This window comes from Heptranchias perlo, chromosome 44 (assembly GCF_035084215.1).
Source record: "Heptranchias perlo isolate sHepPer1 chromosome 44, sHepPer1.hap1, whole genome shotgun sequence".
NCBI classification, from domain to species: Eukaryota; Metazoa; Chordata; class Chondrichthyes; order Hexanchiformes; family Hexanchidae; genus Heptranchias; species Heptranchias perlo.
In genome coordinates, this window is record NC_090368.1 from 4,775,589 (window position 1) to 4,803,578 (window position 27,990).

General features: G+C 50.1%; 1 protein-coding gene across 2 annotated transcripts; it reads left to right on the forward strand.

Moving 5' to 3' along the window:
- Window positions 1–27,957, forward strand: selenbp1 (selenium binding protein 1). Of its 2 annotated transcripts, XM_067975976.1 has the most exons (12): window positions 2–154; window positions 6,745–6,798; window positions 9,274–9,386; window positions 16,609–16,794; window positions 18,230–18,350; window positions 19,864–20,046; window positions 20,919–21,100; window positions 21,529–21,607; window positions 23,698–23,819; window positions 24,924–25,016; window positions 25,916–26,034; window positions 26,253–27,957. In XM_067975976.1, exons 1-12 carry the CDS (start codon window positions 151–153, stop codon window positions 26,413–26,415), a joined length of 1,419 nt encoding a protein of 472 aa, XP_067832077.1. In that variant the 5' UTR covers window positions 2–150; the 3' UTR covers window positions 26,416–27,957. The 2 variants fall into 2 exon arrangements, with proteins under 2 accessions (XP_067832078.1, XP_067832077.1); XM_067975977.1 differs by lacking the exon at window positions 16,609–16,794 and having other exon boundaries at window positions 1–154.
- The last annotated feature ends 33 nt before the right edge of the window (window positions 27,958–27,990 follow it).

Sequence of the window (27,990 nt, forward strand, 5' to 3'; positions counted from 1 at the left end):
TTAAAGTTTGCACTCTGGACTTTCAGCCTGCGAGTGTGTGCTTGCTGTGTTTCTCTCGCTCTCGTGCCTCAGTATTCCCAACACCTCCCTCGCCACGAGCTTTGCGGCGTCTGTCCAGCCCGCAAGAGGAAGGCTTTGTGCCGAACAAGGATGGGTGAGTCGGAAAAATTCTCTTTTTGTTCTTTAAAAAGGAAAGAATTCTCCCCCCTTTGCGCCCTTACCACAGAAAGGTCACAGCACGGAAGGAGGCCGTTCGGCCCATCGAGTCCGGGCCGGCTCCGCGCAACGTCCCGCTCCCCTGCTCTATCCCCGTGGCCCTGCAAATTTGTTTTCCTCTCGAGCACTTGTCCAGTTCCCACTCGAAGCCCCCCCTCGATCCGTCCCTGGTGTTTCGGAGACCTGCGGCATTGTGTCGTCCGCCGGGGTTCGGGCTGCGCTTTGCGAATGCCAGCTGACGACAAGGTGACGGCCGACTCCGCCGGTATTGGGATCGCGCCGCTGCCCGAGCGGGATGTCGAGCGCTTGGGATCGGTTCCCGTCTCTGGGAGAGAGCGATGGGCCGCCGTCAACAACGACACCTTGGCGTTTGGACGGACGGCGCCTTTATTGTCGGGGAGGGGGGGGGTGGTGGGGAACGTCTCGATGTGCGTCGCAGAGGGAATAACGGAGCCACGGTGGGGAAAGTCACAAGAAGTGCCTGAAAGAGGCTCGTTCGGGAGGACGGGTTTCGAGAAGGTTTTTTTTTTTGTCCAGCTGGAGAGAGAGAGGTGGAATAGGGCAGGAGTTGGAGGGAGCAGGGCTGAGGTGGTTTCAGGCCCTGTCATTAACAACACTTTATCCGATTACATGTATTTTAAATGTGCCAGCCTCTCCCTTTGTTCATTAGCAAGGGAACGTTGAGACTTTATGGAGAAGGAAAGAAGAAAGAACTTGCTTTTGAATTGCGCCTCAGGACGTCCCAAAGAGCTTTACAGCCAATTAAGTACTTTTTTTTTGAAGTGCGGTCACTGTTGTCAAGTAGGGAAACGAGGCAGCCAATTTGCGCACAGCAAGATCCCACAAACAGCCATGAGATAATGAGCAGATAATCAAAAAGAATGGCCGTGGGACGTTTTACTTCTGAGAGGGGCAGACGGGGCCTCGGTTTAATGTCTCGTCCGAAAGACGGCACCTCTGACAGTGCAGCACTCCCTCAGCACTGCACCGGGCCTGGATTTTGGACTCAAGCCTCTGGAGTGGGGACTCGATTCTGACCCAGGGGTGAGATTGCTACTCACTGATTGAGCCTTGGACCTTTCTGATCGGTCACAAAGAACCACGCGACACGGTGCATTCCCTACTGGCTCTTTTCCCTTGTTCTGTGCCGTACTTCTGTCTGAAAGAACTGGCTAGCTGCTCCTTCCCAAAGCTCAGCCAATGCTGAATTGCTCCAGGGAAAGGAATATTAGAACAGGAGGAGGTCATTCAGTCCCTTGAGCCTGCTCCACCATTCAATCAGCTCACGGCTGATCTGTAACTCAACGCCTTAGCTCCAAATGTCTTGCTACTCCTCTTTCCCTATGGGGAATAGTGTTTGTCTGTATCACTCCCTGTCCAGGTGGGGGGGGGGGGTCTAGCGTTGATTTTGGGACCCTAACTGGAGTTGGGTGACTGTGGGTGCGAATTCTCACCTGGCTGCGCTCTGGCGCAGTGCACTCCACGTGGTGCACAGTTTGTGGTACACCATTTGTTCTGCACCGTTTGTTCTGCACCATTTATTGTGCACAGTTTATTGTGCACCGTTTATTGTGCACCATTTATTGTGCACCGTTTGTTGTGCACCGTTTGTTGTGCACCATTTGTTGTGCACCGTTTATTGTGCACCGTTTATTGTGCACCGTTTGTTCTGCACCGTTTATTGTGCACCGTTTATTGTGCACCATTTATTGTGCACCGTTTGTTCTGCACCGTTTGTTCTGCACCATTTATTGTGCACCGTTTATTGTGCACTGTTTATTGTGCACTGTTTATTGTGCACCGTTTGTTCTGCACCGTTTATTGTGCACTGTTTATTGTGCACCGTTTGCTCTGCACCGTTTGCTCTGCACCGTTTGTTCTGCACCATTTATTGTGCACCGTTTATTGTGCACCATTTGTTCTGCACCGTTTATTGTGCACCGTTTATTGTGCACCGTTTGTTCTGCACCGTTTGTTCTGCACCATTTATTGTGCACCGTTTATTGTGCACTGTTTATTGTGCACTGTTTATTGTGCACCGTTTGTTCTGCATCGTTTATTGTGCACTGTTTATTGTGCACCGTTTATTGTGCACTGTTTATTGTGCACCGTTTGTTCTGCATCGTTTATTGTGCACCGTTTATTGTGCACTGTTTGTTCTGCACCATTCATTGTGCATCATTTATTGTGCACTGTTCATTGTTCTGCACCGTTCATTGTACTGCACCGTTTGTTCTGCACCGTTTATTGTGCACCGTTTGTTCCGCACCATTTATTGTGCACCGTTTTTTCTGCACCGTTTGCTGTGCACCGTTTGTTCTGCACCATTTATTGTGCATGGTTTATTGTGCACGCATTCGTGTGCACTGTTTATTGTGCACCGTGTGTTCTGCACCATTTTTTGAGCACCGTTTGTTGTGCACCGTGTGTTCTGCACCATTTTTTGTGCACCGTTTGTTCTGCACTGTTTATTGTGCACCGTTTATTGTGCATGCTTTCGTGTGCACAGTTTATTGTGCACCATTTATTGTGCACCGTTTGATATGCACCGTTTATCGTGCACTGTTTGTTCTGCACCGTTTATTGTGCATCATTTGTTCTGCACCATTTATTGTGCTCCGTTTGTTCTGCACCATTTATTGTGCACGGTTTATTGTGCACAGTTTATTGGGCACCGTTTGTTCTGCACCGCTTGTTGTGCACCGTTAATTCTGCACAGTTTATTGTGCACCGTTTTTGTGCACCGTTTATTGTGCACCGTTTGTTGTGCACCGTTTGTTGTGCACCGTTTATTGTGCACCGTTTGTTGTGCGCGGTTTATTGTGCACGGTTTATTGTGCACGCTTTCGTGTGCACAGTTTATTGTGCACCGGTGGTGTCAATAGTCACAGTGACCATTCTGGTGAATCTGCGCTGCACGCCCCTCCAAAGCCCACATATCCTTCCTGAGCTGCGGTGCCCGGAACCGAACGCAGTATCTCCAGCTGGAGTCCATCCAGAGCTTTATACAAACTGCAGCATAACTTCCTCCCCTTTGTATTCCAGGCCCCCTCTTGAGAGAAAGGCCGACATTCCATTCGCCTTTTTTGTGGAAGTTGGAGCAAAGAAAGGCAACAGCCAATAAATCGTTGAGGGAGACACAGCGTGCGAAGGAGCAGGAGAGTCTTTTCCTGGCAGAAGTAAACAATCTGGGGCTATTTGGTACAAATCCAATGAAGGCATGAACTACAAAAACAGGCTCCATTCTGCCTGCAGTGAAGCTTGTGGATAATGATTAACCCTCTCCCTGCTGGCGTCACGCATGGGCGGGCTGGGGTTTGGAGCACAGTGATAATATTAACAACCTAGCCTGGCTCTTTAAAGTCATTGCTCAGGTACACAACAACATCAGCCAAGATGTGCATCAGCCGTGATCTGATTGAATGGCGGAGCAGGCTCGAGGGGCCGGATGGCCTACTCCTGCTCCTATTTCATATGTCCTTACAGTACCTTTAACATAGTAAAACATCCCAAGACGTTTCACAGAGGTGTTAGTTATTGGGAACAGGGATGGGCAATAAATGCTGGCCTTACCAGCGACGCCCACATCCCATGAATGAATTAAAAAAAAGTGACCAGAAGAGGTAGGTTTTAAGGAGCGTCTTAAAAGGAGAGGCGGGGAGGTTTAGGGAGGGAATTCCAGAGCTTAGGGCCCAGGCGGCTGAAGGCACGGCCGCCAATGGTGGAGCGATAAAAACTGGGGATGGGCGAGAGGCCAGAATTGGAGGAGCGCAGAGATCTCGGAGGGTTGTAGGGGCTGGAGGAGTTTACAGAGAGAGGGAGGGTGCAGCGAGGCCATGGAGGGATTTGAACACGAGGATGAGAATTTTAAAATCGAGGCGATGGCGGACCGGGAGCCAATGTGGGTCAGCGAGCACATGTGGGGTGATGGGTGAACGGGACTTGGTGCGAGTTAGGATACGGGGGGCAGCAGAGTTTTGGATGAGTTCAAGTTTATGGAGGGTGGAAGATGGGAGGATATTGGAATAGTCGGAGTCTGGAGCTAACAAAGGCATGGATGAGGGTTTCAGCAGCAGGCGAGCTGAGGCAGGGGCGGAGATGGGAGGTGGTCTGAATCATAGAATATTAGGCCATTCTGATCATCAAGCTTTTTTTGTCCATCTAGTCACTCGCTCCCCGTATCTTTTAATATTCCTCTCTTGGATAGAATTTACAGCACAGAAACAGGCCATTCGGCCCAACTGGTCCATGCCGGTGTTTATGCTCCACACGAGCCTCCTCCCACCTCTCCTCATCCCACCCTATTAGCATATCCTTCTATTCCTTTCTCCCTCATGTGTTTATTTAGCTTCCCCTTAAATGCATCTATGTTATTCGCCTCAACCACTCCATGTGGGAGCGAGTTCCACATTCTCACCACTCTCTGGGAAAAGAAGTTTCTCCTGAATTCCCTATTGGATTTATTGGTGACTATCTTATATTTATGGCCTACAGTTTTGGTCTCCCCCACAAGCAGAAACATTTTCTCTATGTCTACCCTATCAAAAACAACAACTACAGCTTGCATTTATGTAGCGCCTTTAATGTAGTAAGACGTCCCAAGTTGCTTCACAGGAACGATGACCAAACAAAGAATGAGAGGTGATCCCATACAAAATTCTTACAGGGCTCGACGGGGTAGATGCAGGGAGGATGTTTCCCCTGGCTGGGGAGTCGAAAACCAGGGGGCATAGTCTCAGGATAAGGGGTCGGCCATTTAGGACTGAGATGAGGAGGAATTTCTTCACTCAGAGGGTGGTGAATCTTTGAAATTCTCTACCCCAGAGGGCTGTGGAGGCTCAGTCATTGAGTACATTCAAAACAGGGATCGATAGATTTCGAGATATTAAAGGAATCAAGGGATATGAAAGGAACGTTGCATTTTTACTGGTGAAACTGCAGAGGAACCGGAGCGACTGGTTCAGCCGGTCGGAGCAGGCGTTGCCGGGAAGCAGGCGAATTCTTCCGCGGCCTTTAACAGCTCCAGTTGTCAGCCGGGGCCAGCACCCCATCTGTGCGGGCAGCAAGACTCAGCCAGATTGTTAACGCTTGTGGAGGGACGCAGGGTTCAGGCTCGCTCACAAGGACAGTCACTAGGGTGCCGAGTCGGAGGACTGGTCTCCCGCCGGTGACTTCACGAGACGAGGTGGAGAAAATATTAAAGTGTTTTTAACACTCATCATTTTTCGGTGACTGCGTCCCTTCGCAGTTTGGTGTTTCCCCAAGTGCCCTGATTCAACGATTTCCAAACAGTGGGTTATAAGGAAATCGTCGTTATAATGGTGCAAGGCTGGCCTTGGCACACAACTTGTTTGATGAGCTCGGCAATTTTACAATCCAACTCATCTTTAAAAGAATTTATGCACACTCTGCTTCAAGAACGGATTGTGGCAGAGAATTCCACATTCCAACCATCCTCTGTGATCTTTTAATATAAAAACATGTGGCCCTGCTCCTGGCTAGCACTCATACTCTATGCACACACACACACCCATATAAACACACAGACACGCGCACACACAGATACACACCCATATAAACACACAGACACGCGCACACACAGATACACACCCATATAAACACACAGACACGCGCACACACACCCATATAAACACACAGACACGCGCACACACAGATACACACCCATATAAACACACAGACACGCGCACACACAGATACACACCCATATAAACACACAGACACGCGCACACACAGATACACACCCATATAAACACACAGACACGCGCACACACAGATACACACCCATATAAACACACAGACACGCGCACACACAGATACACACCCATATAAACACACAGACACGCGCACACACAGATACACACCCATATAAACACACAGACATACACACACACACACACACCCATATAAACACACAGACACGCGCACACACACATCCATATAGACACACACAGACACACGCACACACATACATGCACACACATACCCATATATAGACACACATACAGACACATGCACGTGCACACACATGCCCACATAGATACACAGAGACAGACACTTGCACACACATACCCACTTCGGCACGCACATGCACACACAGACACGTACACACACATACCCATATAGACACACAGACACACACACATGCCCACATGGACACACACAAACACACGCACATACACACAGACACACAAACACACGCACATACACACACAAACTCCTTTCAGAAAAAGCAATCATCATTATAATAAATATAATGCCTTCAGATAGAACTGTTTGGCACTCCTCCCACAGGCTCACAGACTAAATGGATAAAAGAAAATTTAACTAAAACAGCAGCCAATGCTTCTACAATAAAACTCTGTGAACCATGGCCTCACTACAAGTTAAATCATAAATCGAAATGTTATGGGGTGAAGCTGGGCAGATCCCTGTTTCTCTCACAGTGGCCTCAGGTGACCGAGGATGGCCCCACTTGAACTGTTTTGATGTCTTGTGTTTATTCTGCAGCGAAATGTGGAGCTTGCGGCCCAGGATACAAGACTCCTCTCGAGGCCATGAAAGGTGAGCAGACTTTGTCTAAAAAAAAAAGTTTTCTACAAAACTTGCATTTCTACAGCGCCTTTCACAACCTCAGGACGTCCCAAAGCGCTTTACGACCAGTGAAGTACCTTTTAAGCATAGTCACTGTGGTGATGTAGGAAACGCGGCAGCCAGGTTGCGCACAGCAAGATCCCACAAAGGGCAATGAGATAATGAGCAGACAATCTGTTCTAGCGATATTGCTTGAGGGATAAATATTGATCCAGGACACCGGGGAGAACTCCTAGTCTGTGTTGATTGAGGCAGTGTTGAGGGAGAACTACAATAGCTCTCTGTGACCATGGGCTAGGGAGGAGACAGAACCCATTGGATCATAGCCCAGCCTGTGTTAAGAGTATGATTTACATCAATTTGCGTTCAGTTCCATTTGCAACCCCTCGGATAATGAAGCAGTCCGTGCCCGCATGCAGCAAGACCTGGACAACATCCAGGCTTGGGCTCATCATTCAGCAAGTATCATTCGCGCCAGGCAATGACCATCTCCAACAAGAGAGAGTCTAACCACCTCCACTTGACATTCAACGGCATTACCATCGCCGAATCCCCCACCAGCAACATCCTGGGGGTCACCATTGACCAGAAACTTAACTGGACCAGCCATATAAATATTGTGGCTACAAGAGCAGGTCAGAGGCTGGGTATTCTGCGGCGAGTGACTCACCTCCTGACTCCCCAGAGCCTTTCCACCATCTATAAGGCACAAGTCAGGAGTGTGATGGAATACTCTCCACTTGCCTGGATGAGTGCAGCTCCAACAACACTCAAGAAGCTCGACACCATCCAGGACAAAGCAGCCCGCTTGATTGGCACCCCATCCACCACCCTGAACATTCACTCCCTTCACCACCGGCACACAGTGGCTGCAGTGTGTACCATCCACAGGATGCACTGCAGCAACTCGCCAAGGCTTCTTCGACAGCACCTCCCAAACCCGCGACCTCTACCACCTAGAAGGACAAGAGCAGCAGGCGCATGGGAACAACACCACCTGCACGTTCCCCTCCGAGTCACACACCATCCCGACTTGGAAATATATCGACCGTTCCTTCATCGTCGCTGGGTCAAAATCCTGGAACTCCCGACCTCGCAGCACTGCGGGAGAACCTTCACCACACGGACTGCGGCGGTTCAAGAAGGCGGCTCACCACCACCTTCTCAAGGGGCAATTAGGGGATGGGCAATAAATGCCGGCCTCGTCAGCGACGCCCACATCCCATGAACGAATAAAAGAAAACTGTTAATTGTATTCAGTTGGTGCGTCTCAATTGGGGACTTCCTTGTATCCATTTATATGAGTGCCGATCTAGGATGGGGGTTGGTAATGTGGAGCTCTGTGAATAGAGGCTCGGAAGCAACTGAAGACCAGGCTCTAGTATTCCATCCTTCACCACCGGGCCATCCAGTTTGTAACAGCCTGAACCTGTTTTCAACAGAAGTCATAGAATTATCCAGCACAGAGGAGGCCATTCGGCCCATCGTGCCTGTGCCGACTCTTTGAAAGAGCTATCCAATTAGTCCCACTCCTCCCCCCCGCCCCCCCCAACCCCACATCCCGATCTTTCCCCCATAGCCCTGCAAACTTCTCCACGCACAAGGGGGTAGAAATTTGTCTTGGGAGAGGAGACGGAGAACGGGCGGTGTCAGATCGACCACCCGCTATATGCCCCGCCTGATATCCAGCTCTGTTGACTGCAATGGAATTGAATATCGTGCGGGGAGTGTAACAGGCAGTCGATCCGATACCAAGTCACGCTGGAGTTACAAGGATGAACTGTAAACCAGGACTGAGAGGCTACACCCATCAGGAAAGATTGAACAGGCTGGGGCACTTTTTCCTCGAAAAGCGACAGCTGAGGGGTGACCTGATGGAGGCCTTTAAAATTATGAAGGGGTTCGAGAGGGTAGAGACGTAGAGAAGATGTTTCCACTTGTGGGGGGAGACCAAAACTAGTGGGTCATAAATATAAGAGAGTCACTAATAAATCCAATGGGAAATTCAGGAGAAACTTCTTTACCCAGAGAGTGGTGAGAATGTGGAACTCGCTCCCACATGGAGTGGTTGAGGGGAATAACGTAGATGGATTTAAGGGGAAGCTGGATAAACACATGAGGGAGAAAGGAATAGAAGGATATGCTGATAGGGTGAGATGAAGATGAGGAGGTTCGAGTGGAGCATAAACACCAGCATGGACCAGATGGGCCGAAAGGCCTGTTGAGTCGATGTGATTCAATGTTGACACCAAGAATGTCAAGTGAAAACAGGTTCAGCTTTGATGCCTCCCCCCTCCATGGTTGAGTAGCGTCACTGTCCACGACACACACTCGGGTGAAGCCGTGTCTGGTGAGGGGCGTCCCCTTTGGGAGGGGGAAAGCGAAGAAGGTTAAGAAAGATGGCGTGGTGCTGTGTTTCACATTGAAACGTTCTGTCTTTAAAAGGGCCGCGGGAGGAAATTGTCTACCTGCCCTGTATCTACAGGAACACTGGAATTAACAAACCAGACTATCTGGCCACTGCTGATGTCGATCCCAACTCACCCACGTACTCTCAGGTAGGTTGGCTCGCTGCAGGGGCTGCACCGACCAGGGGTTGCCAACCCTCCAGGATTGCCCTGGAGCCTCCAGGAATAAAGGACTTAATCTCCAGGATGCTGCCGCGAGCAACACCCGGGAGAAACAGCATTTTCTTTGAACACTTTGATCGAAAATATTGGAGATAGGGAAATGGCTGTTTGATTGACAGTCAAGAACCATCCAATCGGGTAACAAAGAGTCTGCTCGCTTTCCGATTGGCCATGGGAAGGTGGGGCTCCGTGCGGACAGACGCGTCGGGCGCCCAATGGCGGGAGTGGGGCGGGGCGGTTGGAGGTCATGTGATGACACCTCCAGGAATAGGTCCAACCAGAGTTGGCAACCCTAACTCCGACCCGGGTAAACTATCCAACTGTGTAACAGATTACCGTGTGCTACAGAGGTGACTCTGGAACAGTTCCTACAGATTGGAGGGTGGCAAATGTAACCCCACTATTTAAAAAAGGAGGGAGAGAAAAAACAGAGAATTACACACCAGTTAGCCTGACATCAGTAGTGGGGAAAATGCTAGAGTCTTTTATAAAAGATGTGATAACAGAACACTTGGAAGGCATTAACGGGATTGGACGAAGTCAACATGGGTTTATGAAAGGGAAATCATGCTTAACAAATCTACTGGAGTTTTTTGAGGATGTAACTAGTAGAATAGATAGGGGAGAACCAGTGGATGTGGTGAGTTTGGATTTTCAGAAGGCTTTTGATAAGGTCCCACACAAGAGGTTAGTGTGCAAAATTAAAGCACATGGGATTGGGGGGAATATACTGGCATGGATTGAGAATTGGTTGACAGACAGGAAACAGAGAGTTGGAATAAACGGGTCTTTTTCCAGGTGGCAGGCAGTGACTAGTGGGGTACCGCAGGGATCAGTGCTTGGGCCCCAGCTATTCACAATACATATCAATGATTTGGATGAGGGAACTAAATGTTAAATTTCCAAGTTTGCAGACGACACAAAACTGGGGTGGAATGTGAGCTGTGAGGAGGATGCAAAGAGGCTCCAATGTGATTTAGACAAGTTGGGTGAGTGGGCAAGAACATGGCAGATGCAGTATAACGTGGATAAATGTGAGGTTATCCACTCTGGTTGTAAAAACAGAAAGGCAGATTATCTGAATGGTGATAGATTGGGAAAAGGGGAGGTGCAACGAGACCTAGATGTTCTTGTACACCAGTCGCTGAAAGCGAGCATTCAGGTGCAGCAAGCAGTTAGGAAGGCGAATGGTATGTTGGCCTTCATTGCAAGAGGATTTGAGTACAGGAGCAGGGATGTCTTACTGCAGTTATACAGGGCCTTGGTGAGACCACATCTGGAGTATTCTGTGCAGTTTTGGTCTCCTTATCTGAGGAAGAATGTCCTTGCCATGGAGGGAGTGCAACAAAGGTTTACCAGACTGATTCCTGGGATGGCAGGACTGACATATGAGGAGAGATTGGGTCGACTAGGCCTATATTCACGAGAGTTTAGAAGAATGAGAGGTGATCTCATCGAAACATATAAAATTCTAATAGGACTAGACAGACGAGGATGCAGGGAGGATGTTCCCGATGGCTGGGGAGTCCAGAACCAGGGGTCACAGTCTCAGGATACGGGGTATGCCATTTAGAACCGAGATGAGGAGAAATTTCTTCACTCAGAGGGTGGTGAACCTGTGGAATTCTCTACCACAGAAGGCAGTGGAGGCCAAGTCATTAGAAGGAGATAGATATATTTCTTAATGCTAAAGGGATCAAGGGGTATGGGGAAAAAGCGGGAACAGGGTACTGAGTTAGACGATCAGCCGTGATCACTTTGAATGGCGGAGCAGGCCCGAAGGGCCGAATGGCCTACTCTTGCTCCTATTTTCTATGTTTACTGTTTGCTTAATAGGCCTCGCTCAGTGCCCGAACACACCATGTGGTACTGAGGCTTAGAGATCAGAAAGATCCCAAATTTGATCCCATTAGGGAAGGAGAGGGGTGTAATAAACATGCACCCTGCGGGAGGGGGTGTGAGACCCCGTACCCTGCGGGAGGAGAGGGTGTGAGACCCCGCACCCTGCGGGAGGAGAGGGTGTGAGACCCCGTACCCTGCGGGAGGAGGGGGTGTGAGACCCTGTACCCTGTGGGAGGAGAGGGTGTGAGACCCTGTACCCTGCGGGAGGAGAGGGTGTGAGACCCCGTACCCTGCGGGAGGAGAGGGTGTGAGACCCTGTACCCTGCGGGAGGAGGGGGTGTGAGACCCTGTACCCTGCGGGAGGAGGGGGTGTGAGACCCCGTACCCTGCGGGAGGAGAGGGTGTGAGACCCCGTACCCTGCGGGAGGAGGGGGTGTGAGACCCCGTACCCTGCGGGAGGAGGGGGTGTGAGACCCCGTACCCTGCGGGAGGAGAGGGTGTGAGACCCTGTACCCTGCGGGAGGAGAGGGTGTGAGACCCTGTACCCTGCGGGAGGAGGGGGTGTGAGACCCCGTACCCTGTGGGAGGAGAGGGTGTGAGACCCTGTACCCTGTGGGAGGAGGGGGTGTGAGACCCCGTACCCTGCGGGAGGAGAGGGGTGTGAGACCCCGTACCCTGCGGGAGGAGAGGGTGTGAGACCCCGTACCCTGTGGGAGGAGAGGGGTGTGAGACCCCGTACCCTGTGGGAGGAGAGGGGTGTGAGACCCCGTACCCTGTGGGAGGAGAGGGGTGTGAGACCCCGTACCCTGCGGGAGGAGAGGGTGTGAGACCCCGTACCCTGTGGGAGGAGAGGGTGTGAGACCCTGAACCCTGCGGGAGGAGAGGGTGTGAGACCCTGTACCCTGCGGGAGGAGAGGGTGTGAGACCCCGTACCCTGCGGGAGGAGAGGGTGTGAGACCCCGTACCCTGCGGGAGGAGGGGGTGTGAGACCCCGTACCCTGCGGGAGGAGAGGGTGTGAGACCCCGTACCCTGCGGGAGGAGGGGGTGTGAGACCCTGTACCCTGCGGGAGGAGAGGGTGTGAGACCCCGTACCCTGCGGGAGGAGAGGGTGTGAGACCCCGTACCCTGCGGGAGGAGGGGGTGTGAGACCCCGTACCCTGCGGGAGGAGGGGGTGTGAGACCCCGTACCCTGCGGGAGGAGGGGGTGTGAGACCCCGTACCCTGGGGGAGGAGAGGGTGTGAGACCCCGTACCCTGCGGGAGGAGAGGATGTGAGACCCTGTACCCTGCGGGAGGAGGGGGTGTGAGACCCTGTACCCTGCGGGAGGAGGGGGTGTGAGACCCTGTACCCTGCGGGAGGAGAGGGTGTGAGACCCCGTACCCTGCGGGAGGAGAGGGTGTGAGACCCCGTACCCTGGGGGAGGAGAGGGTGTGAGACCCTGTACCCTGCGGGAGGAGAGGGTGTGAGACCCCGTACCCTGCGAGAGGAGAGGGTGTGAGACCCTGTACCCTGTGGGAGGAGAGGGTGTGAGACCCCGTACCCTGCGGGAGGAGAGGGTGTGAGACCCCGTACCCTGCGGGAGGAGAGGGTGTGAGACCCCGTACCCTGCGGGAGGAGAGGGTGTGAGACCCCGTACCCTGCGAGAGGAGAGGGTGTGAGACCCTGTACCCTGTGGGAGGAGAGGGTGTGAGACCCCGTACCCTGCGGGAGGAGAGGGTGTGAGACCCCGTACCCTGCGGGAGGAGAGGGTGTGAGACCCTGTACCCTGCGGGAGGAGAGGGTGTGAGACCCCGTACCCTGCGGGAGGAGAGGGTGTGAGACCCCGTACCCTGCGGGAGGAGAGGGTGTGAGACCCTGTACCCTGCGGGAGGAGAGGGTGTGAGACCCTGGACTCTGTGGAGAAAGAACTTGCATTTATATGGCGCCTTTCACAACCTCAGGATGTCCCAAAGCGCTTTACAGCCAATGAAATACTTTTGAAGTGTAGTCACTGTTGTAATGTAGGGAAACAGGGCAGCCAATTTGTGCACAGCAAGATCCCACAAACAGCAACGTGATAAATGACCAGATAATCTGTTTTTTTAGTTATGTCGATTGAGGGATAAATATTGGCCCAGGTCGCCGGGGAGAACTCCCCCCTGCTCTTCTTCGAAATAGTGACCGTGGGATCTTTTATGTCCGCCCGAGAGGGGCAGACGGGGACCCGGTTTAAGGTCTCATCCGAAAGACGGCACCTCCGACAGTGGGAGTGTCGGCCTAGATTCTCTGGAGTGGGACTTGAAAGCTCGACCTTTGGACTCGGAGAGGAGAGCGCGAATAAACTGAGCCGAGGCTGCCTCTGGAAGGAGAGGGGTAATAATCCTGTGCACGACTGAAGTCAACAGAATTAAAAAATCAGGGGGAGATGTAATAGGGACTTTTACACTATCAAAATTAGCCCTTCAGAGCGGGAAGTGACACACAGAGGTCACTCTCCCAAAAAAAAGCACGAGGTGTTAAACTCCTGCAGCGTAACTCTTGGTATTCCTGTACCACGGATCGATACTCAGGACTGTTTTCCAGTTATCACCTGTTTTTAGGGAGAGCTGAGTTTTTAAGTCGCATTGTGCGTGACGGATTATTATCAAATATGGGATTTGAACGGTTTACTTGAAGCCTGGTCAGGAGTGGAAACGTCAGCGTGGATAGCAGACAAAGCACTTTTTTGTGTGGAGGCGACAATTGCGAGATTTTAATTTGGCATCTGTTGAGAAGCAGCTGGTCGTGACCCAGAGCTTCAGGAACGGGAGGAGGCCATTCAGCCCCTCGAATCTGCTCCACCATTCAATGGCTGATCTGCATCTCAACTCTATTTACCCGCCTTGGTTCCGTAACCCTTAATCCCCTTACCCTACAAAAGTCGATCAATCTCAGTTTTTGACATTTCCAATTGACCCCCCGGCCTTAACAGCTTTTTTGGGGGGGAGAGAGTTCCAGATTCCCACTCCCCTTTGTGTGAAGAAGTGACATCACCCCTGAACGGCCTGGCTCTAATTTTAAGGTTCTGCCCCCTTGTTCTGGACTCCCCCCGACCAGAGGAAATAGTTTCTGTCTGTCGACTCCCATCAAAAAAAACAATGAACTTGTATTTCGATAGTGCATTTCATGACTCAGGACGTCCCAAAGTGCTTTACAGCCAATGAAGTACCTTTGAAGTGCAGTCACTATAACAGGGGATCCTTAAACCATCTTAACACCTCGATTAGATCACCCCTTAATCTTCGATACTCAAGGGAATACAAGCCAGGTCTACGAGGATTGCTGGAGAGCAGCCAGGTGCAACCCTTGCTGTCCCCTTCGACCAAATGTAACGCACTGGGGTGTGTCGGCCTAGATTTTGTGCTCGGGTCTCTGGAGTGGGGGCTCGAACCCACGACCCTCCGACTCGCAGGTGAGAGAGTGCTGCCCACTGAGCCACGGCGGTAACAAAAAGGCGGCTGAGAAAAGACACCGGGGCCAACTGTGCTCGTCCCACCCTCACGTACCGCTCTCTCATCACCGACAAGTGCCGTCCCCGGGGAAAGGCAGGAAAAAAAAAAGAACACCCCAAGCTGAGACCAATTCATGAAGTTCTTTTGCGGCTCCCGAACGCGATCAAGCAAGCTCCAGGAAACCACGGTTACCAATGATGGATAGCAACCTTAACTAACTAGTCACTTAGTGCCCATAAGAGACAATGGTCTCCTCTTTTAAAGGGCCCGTAACAATGAAATCAGCTAACCCAGCACAGGCTGGGGACTGAACGTTGGGCCTTAAGTGGTGCCAATTATGAAAAATACAGATGTTAACGTCAAGATAAGTGACTCTAATATGATTTTCTCCACTTGAGGAAAGATAATTTCACGAACAGCTGAACTAATTCTGTTGACATTTCCGAGTGTGTCCGTGTAGAAAGATATTTAATCAAATTTCTCGGAGAATCAATGTTACACATTACATGCCTTATCGAGCACAAAGGACTCTGTTCCAATGCATAGCAATCACAGTGTCGCCAACATGACCCTCAATTTCCATTTATTTACACAAAAACCCTGCCTTGAATACTGTATCCGATTATATCTCCACGCTTTTACCGACACTAACCTTGGTTTGATAAAGCTACGCCACAGCTCAGTCTTTCTTTGTTCCCCTCCTATCGGCACTGACCTTCAGTAGGGTACGATACTACAATGCCAGGTGCCCCACAGGCAAGTCTCTGTTCTGCAGATAGTGAATTTCGGCAAGCTATTTGACCACAGTGGGCATCAGAGCTGAACCTGATCCTGGTGGTGTTAGGTCCTTTTCTAAGACTGGGCTAATGCAAACTGTTAGAGCTTTACTCTGTACCTGCCCTGGGAGTGTTTGATGGGACAGTGTAGAGGGAGCTTTACTCTGTATCTAACCCGTGCTGTACCTGCCCTGGGAGTGTTTGATGGGACAGTGTAGAGGGAGCTTTACTCTGTATCTAACCCGTGCTGTACCTGCCCTGGGAGTTTGATGGGACAGTGTAGAGGGAGCTTTACTCTGTATCTAACCCGTGCTGTACCCACCCTGGGAGTGTTTGACGGGACAGTGTAGAGGGAGCTTTACTCTGTATCTAACCCTGTACCTGCCCTGGGAGCATTTGATGGGACAGTGTAGAGGGAGCTTTACTCTGTATCTAACCCGTGCTATACTTGCCCTGGGATTGTTTGATGGGACAGTGTAGAGGGAGCTTTACTCTGTATCTAACCCGTGCTGTACCTGCCCTGGGAGTGTTTGACGGGACAGTGTAGAGGGAGCTTTACTCTGTATCTAACCCTGTACCTGCCCTGGGAGTGTTTGACGGGACAGTGTAGAGGGAGCTTTACTCTGTATCTAACCCGTGCTGTACCTGCCCTGGGAGTGTTTGACGGGACAGTGTAGAGGGAGCTTTACTCTGTATCTAACCCTGTACCTGCCCTGGGAGTGTTTGATGGGACAGTGTAGAGGGAGCTTTACTCTGTATCTAACCCTGTACCTGCCCTGGGAGTGTTTGACGGGACAGTGTAGAGGGAGCTTTACTCTGTATCTAACCCTGTACCTGCCCTGGGAGTGTTTGACGGGACAGTGTAGAGGGAGCTTTACTCTGTATCTAACCCTGTACCTGCCCTGGGAGTGTTTGACGCTGACACTGGGTGTAGAAAACAAATTAAAAGTGGGAAAGCCTTCCATTCTGAACATGAACCTGACGGCCACAAAAGTTACCTCAAACGCTCTTCGTTGTCAAGACTCTCCAAATCACCTTGAAACGTCTTCATCTTCTTCCAGGTCATTCACCGCCTGCCCATGCCCAACCTGAAAGACGAGCTCCACCATTCCGGGTGGAACGCTTGCAGCAGCTGCCATGGCGACACATCCAAAAAGCGTGACCGGCTGATCCTGCCGTCCTTGATCTCATCCAGAATTTACGTGGTTGATGTGGGAACGGATCCACGGGCTCCCAGATTGCACAAGGTGATCACTCTCAGTCCTGCACCTCAACTGCATCAACTCACTTGGGAGCACTCGTGGTCTCCATGTTATGAAAAGGATATGGGGGCACTGGAGAAGGTGCAAACAATATTTACTGGGATGATCCCAGAACTGAGAGGTTACGCCCATCAGGAAAGATTGAACGGGCTGGGGCTCTTTTCTCTAGAAAAGAGAAGACTGAGGGATGACCTGAGAGAGGTCTTTAAGATTATGATAGGGTAGACGTAGAGAAGATGTTTCCACTTGTGGGGGGAGACCAGAAGTAGGGGCCCATAAATACAAGACAGTCACTAATAAATCCATTAGGGAATCCAGGAGAAACTTCTTCACCCAGAGAGTGGTGAGAATGTGGAACTCACTCCCACATGGAGTGGTTGAGGCGAATAGTGTAGATGGATTTAAGAGGAAGCTGGATAAACACATGAGGGAGAAAGGAATAGAAGGATATGCTGATAGGGTGAGATGAAGTAGGGAGGGAGGAGGCTCGTATGGAGCAGAAACACCAGCATGGACCTTTTGGGCCGAATGGCCTGTTTCTGTGCTGTAAATTCTATGCAATATGTTTGCAGACTGTGGTCAGTATTCTGTCCAATTCAGGAGACACAGGGGCCTGTTTAGTCTTGCTGTTCTCTTTTCAGGATGTTTTCATGAGACTTTAATCATCGCAGTCTGTCTCTTCTGCCATTGGTGCTCTCTAGTTTCTGAACAGTTCTGTATGAAAGGAAGGGTTTTCTTTGAAGAACTGTAGACCTGAAATACAACGAGCTTTGCTGAGAGCAAGAGAGGGCTATTGCTAGCAAATGAATTCCGTTTTACAGAGGTATGTATTAGAAGATTAGCTAATCATTCATCTCATTGCTGTTCCTTTTGGAACTTTCCTGCAAAATGGCTCCTCTGTTTGTCTGCTACAAAAACAACAACTTGCATTTATATAGCGCCTTTAATGTAGTAAAACGTCCCAAGGCATTTCATAGGAGCGTAATCAAACAAAATTTGACACCGAGCCACATAAGGAGATATTAGGGCTGGTGACCAAAAGCTCGGTCAAAGAGGTAGGTTTTAAGGAGCGTCTTAAAGGAGGAGAGAGAGGCGGAGAGGTTTAGGGAGGGAATTCCAGAGCTTAGGGCCCAGGCGGCTGAAGGCACGGCCGCCAATGGCGGAGCGATGGAAATCGGGGGATGGGCAAGAGGCCAGAATTGGAGGAGCGCAGAGATCTCGGAGGGGTTGTAGGGGCTGGAGGAGGTTACGGAGATAGGGAGGGGTCGAGGCCACGGATGAGAATTTTAAACAACAATCTTTGCACTTCGCACAATGCGTGGGATGTTTCTGAGACCTGGTAAAGGACGATATAAACAGAGGCAAAGTCTTTCTTTCCTTTAGAAGTCAACATCACAATCTCTTGTTGCACTCTTTTCAGATTGTGGAGCCAATCGACGTATTCTGGAAGTGCAACCTCGCCAATCCACACACCTCGCACTGCCTGGCCAGTGGGGAAGTGATGATCAGTTCAATGGGGGATCCGTCTGGGAACGGCAAAGGTAACACGTCAATGGTAGCATCTCCCCTCAATGACCGTGGGCCCAACGGACAGTCGGGAGTTGCACTTATAGCTACCCGACGGCTCGGTGCATTGATGAGAGGGTGGGGCAGAACCGTGGAGACCAGGAAGGGCCCAGACTCGATCCCAAGTCTGCTGGGTTGGTTGGCGGCAGCTGTTGGGAACGTAGGAACAGGAGGAGGCCATTCAGCCCCTCGGGCCTGTTCCGCCATTCAATTAGATCGCGGCTGATCTGTATCTAAACTCTATTCACCCACCTTGGCTCCATAACCCTTAATACCCAGAAAAAAATCTATCAATCTCAGTTTTGACATTTTCAATTGACCCCCAGCATCAACAGCTTTTTGGGGGGAGAGAGTTCCAGATTCCCACTCCCCTTTGTGTGAAGAAGTGCTTCCTGACATCACCCCTGAACGGCCGAGCTCTAATTTTAAGGTTATGCCCCCCCCCTTGTTCCAGACTCCCCCATCAGAGGGTCTCTCTATCTACCCTATCAACTCTTTTAATCACCTTGAATGCACAGGCCATCTCTGAGCCACGCAGATGAAGAAGGCCCAGGTTGGATCCCTGGTCTGTGCTGATTAAGCTTTCCCCCCCCCCACCAAGGGCTGGAATTGGTCCCAGCAGCTCAGAGTTGAGAAGGGAAAAAAAAAAATCAGCCAGGGTTCCCTCTCCTGTTCGGTACCCGGTGATATCCTGCTGGGAAGTGTGGTGGAGATGGACATCAGGTGGGAGACAGGAGGGGGCCGACACTCAGTCTTGGCCACGGGCTGATGTACCAGAGGGCGACCACAGTCCACCGAGCTGTATCACAGAAAGGGAGTCAACGCCTTCAGGAGAGGAGCGGAGAAAACTAGGGGGAGGGGAGGGGGTTAAAGCGCCTTTCGTGGTCGCTCCCTGGAGTCGAAGCTTTCTCTCCATTCAATAAACGGAAAATGATGAAAGCTTATATCTTTCTGTAACCATTGTATTCTTTCCTGTTACCTGGTTACTTCCACCCGAACTGCTCCAGATATGGGAATCGGGCAGGAAAGTGGAGTTGAGGTCGAAGATCAGCCATGATCTGATTGATTGGCGGAGCAGGCTCGAGGGGCCAAATGGCCTACTCCTGCTCCTGTTTCTTATGTTCCCATTAAGCAATTCCAACATTGCCCATGTAACACAGATCAGATAGGGCTTGTAAAGCCCAAAGTTTGCCTACTCGACTGCCCTACATCCTTCCTGCTGTTGACTTCTGCCTGCGACATGTCAGCTATGAGATTAAACATCTCCCAAACCAACTGTTATCGGACCTCTCTCTGTCACTCTCCCTCGAGTGAGATTCCATTTCCTGTGAGCTAAGGGCATGATTGATGGGCAGGGGCCATGATTGATGGGCAGGGGCCATGATTGATGGGCAGGGGCCATGCTCCCCGAGAGCTGGATTTAACCCTGCTCCCGGCACGTTGCACCTTCCCCGGCTGGAACTGAAAACGTCCTCCCTTGTCGAACAGGCGGCTTCGTGTTACTGGACGGCGAGACGTTTGAAGTGAAGGGGAACTGGGAGCGGGAAGGGCAGGCAGCTCCCTTCGGGTACGACTTCTGGTATCAGCCCCGGCACAACGTCATGATCAGCACGGAATGGGGCACGCCCAAAGCCTTGGCTGACGGATTCAAGATAGAAGACCTCAAAGCTGGTGAGTAAGCAATAACTGAGGGCGCTTCCCCCACCCTCCCTCCTGTCCTGTTTGGATAGAATGTACAGCACAGAAACAGGCCATTTGTCCCAACTGGTCCGTGCCGGTGTTCATGCTCCACACGAGCCTCCTCCCTCCCTATCAGCATATCCTTCCATTCCTTTCTCCCTCATGTGTTTATCCAGCTTCCCCTTAAATGCATCAATGCTACTCGCCTCGACCACTCCATGTGGTAGCGAGTTCCACATTCTCACTACTCTCTGGGTAAAGAAATTTCTCCTGAATTTCTTGTAGGATTTATTAGTGACTCTCTTATATTTATGGCCCCCTAGTTCTGGTCTCCCCCCACAAGTGGAAACATCTTCTCTACGTCTACCCTATCATAATCTTAAAGACCTCGATCAGATCACCCCTCAGCCTTCTCTTTTCTGGAGAAAAGAGCCCCAGCCTGTTCAGTCTTTCCTCATAGTTATAACCCCTCAGTTCTGGTGCATCCTTACAAATCTATTTTTGCACCTTCTCCGGTGTCTCTATATCCTTTTTGTAATATGGAGACCAGAACTGTGCACAGTGCTCCAAGTGTGGTCCAACCAAAGTTCGATACAAGTTTAAGATAACTTCTCTGCTTTTCAATTCTATCCCTCTAGAAATTAACCCCAGTGCTTGCTTTGCTTTTTTATGGCCTTATTAACATTCGTTGCTGATTTGTGTACCCCTTTGCCCCTCGACCCTGTTTAGACTCGTTAGGTGGCCTCCTTAATCCTACCAAAATGCACCACCTATACTGAAATTCACTTGCCATTTACACGCCCATTAAATATATCAATAATCTTTAAAGGTTTTCACAATTTCGCTGGAATGTTTTTTTTTAGGACATTACGGGCAGTCCCTCCACATCTGGGACTGGGCTAAACACACGCGTGTCCAGACGATCGACCTCGGCTCAGACGGGGTGATCCCGTTGGAGGTGCGCTTCCTGCACGACCCCGCTGCTGCAGAGGGGCTGGTCGGCTGCGCCCTGAGCAGCTCTGTCTTCCGATTCTACAAGACAGAGGTAGGTCGTGTAGATTGCACTCTTCCTGCCTCAGCAGGAAAGGGAGTGAGGTGGTGGGAGGGGGGGGGGGGGGGGGCGGGAGGGGAAATGGTATTTGCACCTCTGGGAGTTGTGTTTGAATCAGGGAGGCCAGCTAGCAATTTGAGGTCCGGGCTTTTGCGGGGAGCCTGTACGGTGTCCGGGCCTTTGCGGGGAGCCTGTACGGTGTCCGGGCCTTTGCGGGGAGCCTGTACGGTGTCTGGGCCATGCAGGGAGTGCTGCAAATGCACACCTTATGACCTTCCGACATAGCCCAGACACTTTGCAAACTCCCTATGTAGCTCATTGGCAGTGGGAGGATGTCGAAGTTTACAGAATTCCCCCGTACTAAATTTTTGTTTTAATGAAGCATTTTAAAAAAAATTTGAATTGTTCTTTTTCTTCCACAGAAAGGAGATTGGGCAGCAGAGAAAGTCATTACTGTCCCCAGTAAAAAAGTCGAAGGCTGGATTCTGCCAGAGATGCCAGGCAAGTGCAAAGTATTCGAGCTGGCCTGTTACTGTGACATTTAGGAGAATCAACGATCTACTATTTTTCACCTTTAAGGGTGGCGTCGACAGGTGATGGTAACGTGTTGCATCAAACCACTGCCAATGGACTAGGACGGGATTTTGCAAGTTGCAGGTGCGTCACTGGACCAGCAAACCAGAGGTCCCTTTCGGATGAGACGTTAAACTGAGGCCATGTCTGTCCTCGCAGATGAGCGTAAAAGATCCCATTGCACTATTGGAAGAACTGCAGGGGAGTTCTTCCCGGTGTCCTGGCCACTATTTATCCCTCAACCAACATCATTATCACATCGTTGTTTGTGGGATCTTGCTGTGCGCAAATCGGCTGCCATGTTTCCTACATTACAACAGTGGCTATGCTTCAAAAGTACCTCATTGGCTGTAAAGCGCCTTTGTTGGGATGTCCTAAGGTCACGAAAGGCACTGTATAAATGCAAGTTCCTTCTCCTTTAATAATCCGGAGGACGCGAGTTCAATCCCACCACGGCTGTTTGGGAATCTGAATTCAGTTAAAAGCTATCAGGAAATTAAAAAGCTGGTATCAGTAAAAGTGACCATGAAGCTAACAGATTGTCGTAAAAAGCCAACTGGTTCACTCATGCCCTTTACAGAAGGAAACCTGCCGTCCTTATCTGGTCTGGGCCTACATGTGACTCCAGTCCACAAACAACATGGTTAATTCTTAACTGCCCTCTACAGTGACCTAGCAAGTTGTATCAAAACTCAGGTTTTTGCCACCGGATAGGAGATATAGGTAGACAGATAGATATATATTAGGGTTTTTACAAGATAATCCAGATCCAGACCCCTTTAAACAAACTCGAAAACAATGAGACATTGGTTTAATGCTTTTTACTCATATTACACAACCCACAACATACAGTGACCGTGGGATGACTGGTACAGACAGAGACTCACAGGGGGACCTTTCAGGAAGAGTTGTCAGCTCGAATCTGTCTACGCTGGTTGAGGCTAGAAATTCAAGTCCCCTGAGCTTGTGTGTGTTGTACCATTTATAGTGTTAGTAACACCTTGCTAACGAAGGTAACTTGTCAATACGTTAGAGTTATTTCTAATTAATACGCAACACACGTTAATCCATTAGGTCATCTTGTAAATTATGCAATCCTCTTTAGTGCGTCTGCGCCACTATCAATGCTTTTCCCACGGTTATTACTCACTATCTCACATTTTTCTGATAGTCTTAATAACATCCTTTGTATTAAATTCATCTCCTGACTATCTGGCTCGGTGCCTACAACATACCCTGTCTGCCCGAGCAGATTATTAGAACAAACATTAATATTTGTTCACAGATTCTAATCTTATCCTTAATTTGACACCTTAGAACCTGTTTATAGTGCAGATTCTTAGTTTCAATACGTACAAGTCTTTAATATTGAGAAATGTTCAATAAAGTCAGCCATGTCTCAGTCGGTAGCACTTTCACCCGAGTCAGAAGGTTCGAGTCCCACTCCAGAGATTTGAGCCCAAAATCTAGGCGGACACTCTCCAGTGCCAGTTCTGAGGGAGTGCCGCACTGTCGGAGGTACCGTCTTTCGGGTGAGACGTTAAACCGAGGCCCTGTCTGCCCCTCTCAGGTGGACGTAAAAGATCCCACGGCCACTATTGGAAGAAGAGCAGGGGGGAGTTCTCCCCGGTTTTTAGGGCCAATATTTATCCCTCAACCAACATCACTAAAAAACAGATTATCCGGTCATTATCACATTGCTGTTTGTGGGAGCTTGCTGTGCGCAAATTGGTTGCTGCGTTTCCGACATCACAACAGTGACCACACTTCAAAAGTACTTTTTTGGCTCTGAAGCGCTTTGGGACGTCCTGAGGTCGTGAAAGGCGTGATAAAATGCGAGTCTTTCTTTTTTTAAAATTAGAATTATTAGGGTCTTCCCCACCCGGGGGCAACCAGGGATGGGCAATAAATGCCGGCTTTGCAAGTGACACTCACATCCCGAGAATGAATTTTTGAAAAGGCTCAGCGCCCAGGCCAATAGCCGGAAAGTTTGACACGTGACCTTGCCTTCAATCCAGGCCTCATCACCGACATCCTCATCTCTCTGGACGACCGTTTCCTGTACTTCAGTAACTGGATCCATGGTGACATTCGACAGTACGACATCACAGACACCAGGAAACCCAAGCTGGTTGGACAGGTGAGGGCGGACGGAAGGCTTGTGTTTGTCTGGGATTCCAAATAATGCGACGGTCACAGAGGGAAATGCACCGGGGGGGGGGGGTCCAACAGGGTGGGGGGAGGGGGGAAGCCTATGCCGGCCCTGGGGACATTTCATGGTTCGACTGTCCCATCGGGAGGAGGGGGTAAGGCTTGTCACCCAGTGGTCTCAAACCATATTTACACTGCAGCGTGATCTGGATTCGTTTGTTCGAAAATCACCTCACTTATAGTGCGGGGCAGGTTTGGAGGTAGACGCCAACATGTAAGTCACGGGCCTAACATTGAACGTGTGATCTGGGGCCCACATGTAGCTGCTGTGAAGTGGCACTTGTCGACTTCACCATTCTGACTGTACATCTTCCACAATGTAAGCCATTTACCTTAACAACAGCACCTTTAACGTAGTAAAAACGTCCCAAGGTGCTTCACAGGAGCGATTATCAAATAAAATTTGACACCGAGCCACGTAAGTAGATATTAGGACAGGTGACCAAAAGCTTGGTCAAAGAGGTAGGTTTTAAGGAGCGTCTCAAAGGAGGAGAGAGAGGCGGAGAGGTTTAGGGAGGGAATTCCAGAGCTTAGGGCCGAGGTAGCTGAAGGCACAGCCGCCAATGGTGGGGGCAATGAAAATCGGGGATGCGCAAGAGGCCAGAATTGGAGGAGCGCAGAGATCTCGGAGGGTTGTGGGGCTGGAGGAAGTTACAGAGATAGGGAGGGGGGTGGCGAGGCTATGAAGGGATTTGAAAACAGGGATGAGAATTTTAAAATCAAAGTGTTGCTGGACGGGGAGCCAACGCAGGTCAGCGAGCACAAAGGGTGATGGGTGAACGGGACTTGGTGAGAGTTGGGATGCGGGCAGCAGAGATTTGGATAATCTCATGTTTACAGGGTGCAAGGTGGGAGGCCGGCCAGGACAGCATTGGAATAGTCAAGTCGAGAAAGGCATAGATGAGGGGAGGGTCACTGGGCAGGAGTCCCTGAATTTTTTAGACCAATGTTTAATGGCACCCTCCTCTTTGCTGCTCTGAAGGAACAAAATCACGCACCACTTGTTTGAGGACTAACTAGGTTTTCCTTTTAGGTGTTTATCGGAGGTTGTATTTTGAAGGGAGGGCCGGTGAAGGTTCTCGAAGACAAGGAACTGAAGAGCCAGCCCGAGCCACGTATAGTTAAAGTAAGAAGAATTCTTTGATCCCTTTTCTTATTTTCCCCCTCTCTTCTGAGGGCGCTGGCTCTTGCCGGGTGGGGCACGCTCCGATGGGTGCTGGCTGCCCTCCGTGCCTCAAGCGGCACTTCCTCCAGCGCGAGCCTGGTCGGCGTGTCGGCAGGCTCTACGATGACAGCCGAGCTCGATTCTGTTCCCACCCGACGTGCGCATAAGCAGGCACGTTCCAGCAGGGATCGCTGGAAAAAGACTTGTATTTCTACAGCGCCTTTCGTGACCTCAGGACATCCCAAAATGCTTCGCAGCCAACTGTTGTAACGTGGAGATAGCCAACTTGTGCAAATTATGCACATTATTACAACGACTCCACTTCAAAAATACCTTGTTGGCTATAAAGCGCATTGGGACAGAACAGCATAAGAAATAGGAGCAGGAGTAGGCCATACGGCCCCTCGAGCCTGCTCCGCCATTCAATCGGATCGCGGCTGATCTTCGACCTCAACTCCAATTTCCTGCCCGATCCCCCATCCCTCGATTCCTATATATCGAGTTCAAAAATCCATGGCTCTCAGCCTTGAATAGACTCAACGACTCCACAGCCCTCTGGGGTAGAGAATTCCAAAGATTCACAACCCTCTGAGTGAAGAAATTCCTCCTCACCTCAGTCTTAATCTTTCTCTTTCGTTGCTCTCTCAGCGGAGGCCGGGGATGAAAACGAAACCCAGGACTTACCCAATCTGTACGATGGGATGTAGTCACTGCTGTAGTGTGGAGATACGCAGCAGACAATTTGCACAAATTATGCACATACATTACAACAGTATGGAGCCAAACTCTGTACTCCTATATATGTGCACAAATAAAGATTCCCCAACACCGGTAAATAACTTTTTTTCATATTGAAACAGGGGACGAGGATTTGGGGCGGACCACAGATGATCCAGTTGAGCCTGGACGGGAGGCGCCTGTATGTCACCACCTCCCTATACAGTGGATGGGACAAACAATTCTACCCGGATATTATCAAGTAAGTCGATCATCGAATCATACAGCAGAGGGAAAGGCCCTTTGGCCCCTCTTTGAAAGAATCATAACCCCCTGCTAAATCCCGCCCCCCCCCCCCCCCCCCCCCCCCCGCTTTTCAATAATCTATCCCATTCCCTTTCGGAGGGAAAATTGAAGGCAGTGGAAATTTAAAGGATTTTAATTTTTGTGAGGTGACGTGACCTCCCCTTTGTATTCCAGGGAAGGGTCGGTGATGCTGCAGGTTGACGTAGATGCGGAAAAGGGAGGTCTGAAGATTAATGAGAACTTCCTTGTGGACTTTGGGAAGGAACCCGAGGGGGCAGCCCTCGCCCATGAAGTGCGGTATCCTGGTGGTGACTGCAGCTCCGATATTTGGCTGTAGTTGGATTTGGGGGGGCGGGGGGCGAGAGGGGACCAGAGATCCTCGGAGACTCTGGGAGGGCTCCGTTTTCATCAAAGTCCATTTCGGTGCCCTATCTTACTCTCAGTAGCGGGTGGTGGCTGATACGACGAAGAATTGCTTTTATTTTAATACAATGATTAAATTTTCCAATGGACGAGCGCAAACGCAGAGATGATTTGAAGGGGCATTTCATCAGCAGCACTTTGATATGCATACAATTTACAGCACCAGAAACAGGCCATTCGGCCCAACTGGTCGATGCTAGTGTTTAGGCTCCACACGAGCCTCCTCCCTCTCGACTTCAATTCAACATATCCTTCTATTCCTTTCTCCCTCATGTGTTTATCTAGCTTCTCCTTAAATGCATCTACGCTATTCGCCTCAGCCACTCCATGTGGGAGTGAGTTCCACATTCTCACCACTCTCTGGGTAAAGAAGTTTCTGCTGAATTCCCTATTGGATTTATTAGTGACTATCTTATATTGATAACCTCCAGTTTTGGTCTCCCCCACAAGTGAAAACATTTTCTCAATGTCTACCTTATCAAACCATTGAGAATAAAATCTTACCCCTCTCCATCACACCATCCCCCCGACCTGATGGCTTACTGGAAGGTTTCAGGTTCAATTACTGGTCTGTACTGAGTTAGATGATCTGAGTCAAGTCAGCAGATGGGGAACACTACCACTGGCCCTCGCCAGGGTTCCTGCTCCCAGCTGATTTTCACCGACCCCCAGGAACAGGAATGGGCCATTCAGCCCCTCAAGCCTGTTCCGCCATTAAATTAGATCATGGCCAATCTGTATCTTAACCCCATCTACCCGCCTTGGTTCCGTAACCCTTAATATCCTTACCTAACAAAAATCTATCAATCTCAGTTTTGACATTTTCAATTGACCTCCAGCCTCAACAACTTTTTGGGGGAGAGAGTTCCAGATTTCCACTCCCCTTTGTGTGAAGAAGTGCTTCCTGACATCACCCCTGAATGGCCTGGCTCTAATTTTAAGGTTCTGCCCCCCTTGTTCTGGACTCCCCCCGCCAGACGAAATAGTTTCTATCTACCCTCTCGACTCCTTTAATCATCTTAAACGCCTCAATTAGATCACCCCTTAATCTTCTACACTCGAGGGAACACAAGCCTAGTGTACGGAACCTGTCCTCATAATTTAAACCCTTTTAGCCCCCCATTTCTGTAGGTTTGATGCTTATGAAATGCTTCTTCCAATGATGCTTGTCCTACTGCTTAACAATCAGCTGAAACAATCCTTTTGTGCTTTACAAAGCAAAAATATAGAGTACATTTTGAAGCCTCCCCCAGCACACGACACTGCGAGCTCCAGCACTGCGCCTGATTATTTTCTTTAAGATTTTACACTGCCTCACGATTCTTTCGCCTACATTGGATTATTGGTTCAGTAACACAGAACGCTGGCTCAAATCCCACCGCGGCAGTTTGAGGCTTTGAATTCACTTCAAAAAAAAAAATCTGGAAATAAAAAGCTTGTTTTAGTGGAAAAAAAAGTGACCATGAAGCTGTCGGATTGTCGTAAAAAC

Coding starts and splice junctions, on each gene's coding strand:
- selenbp1 (XM_067975976.1), top strand. Junction 9,387..16,608: donor ACTCACCCACGTACTCTCAG/GTAGGTTGGCTC, acceptor ATCTTCTTCCAG/GTCATTCACCGCCTGCCCAT. Junction 21,101..21,528: donor TCCGATTCTACAAGACAGAG/GTAGGTCGTGTA, acceptor TTTCTTCCACAG/AAAGGAGATTGGGCAGCAGA.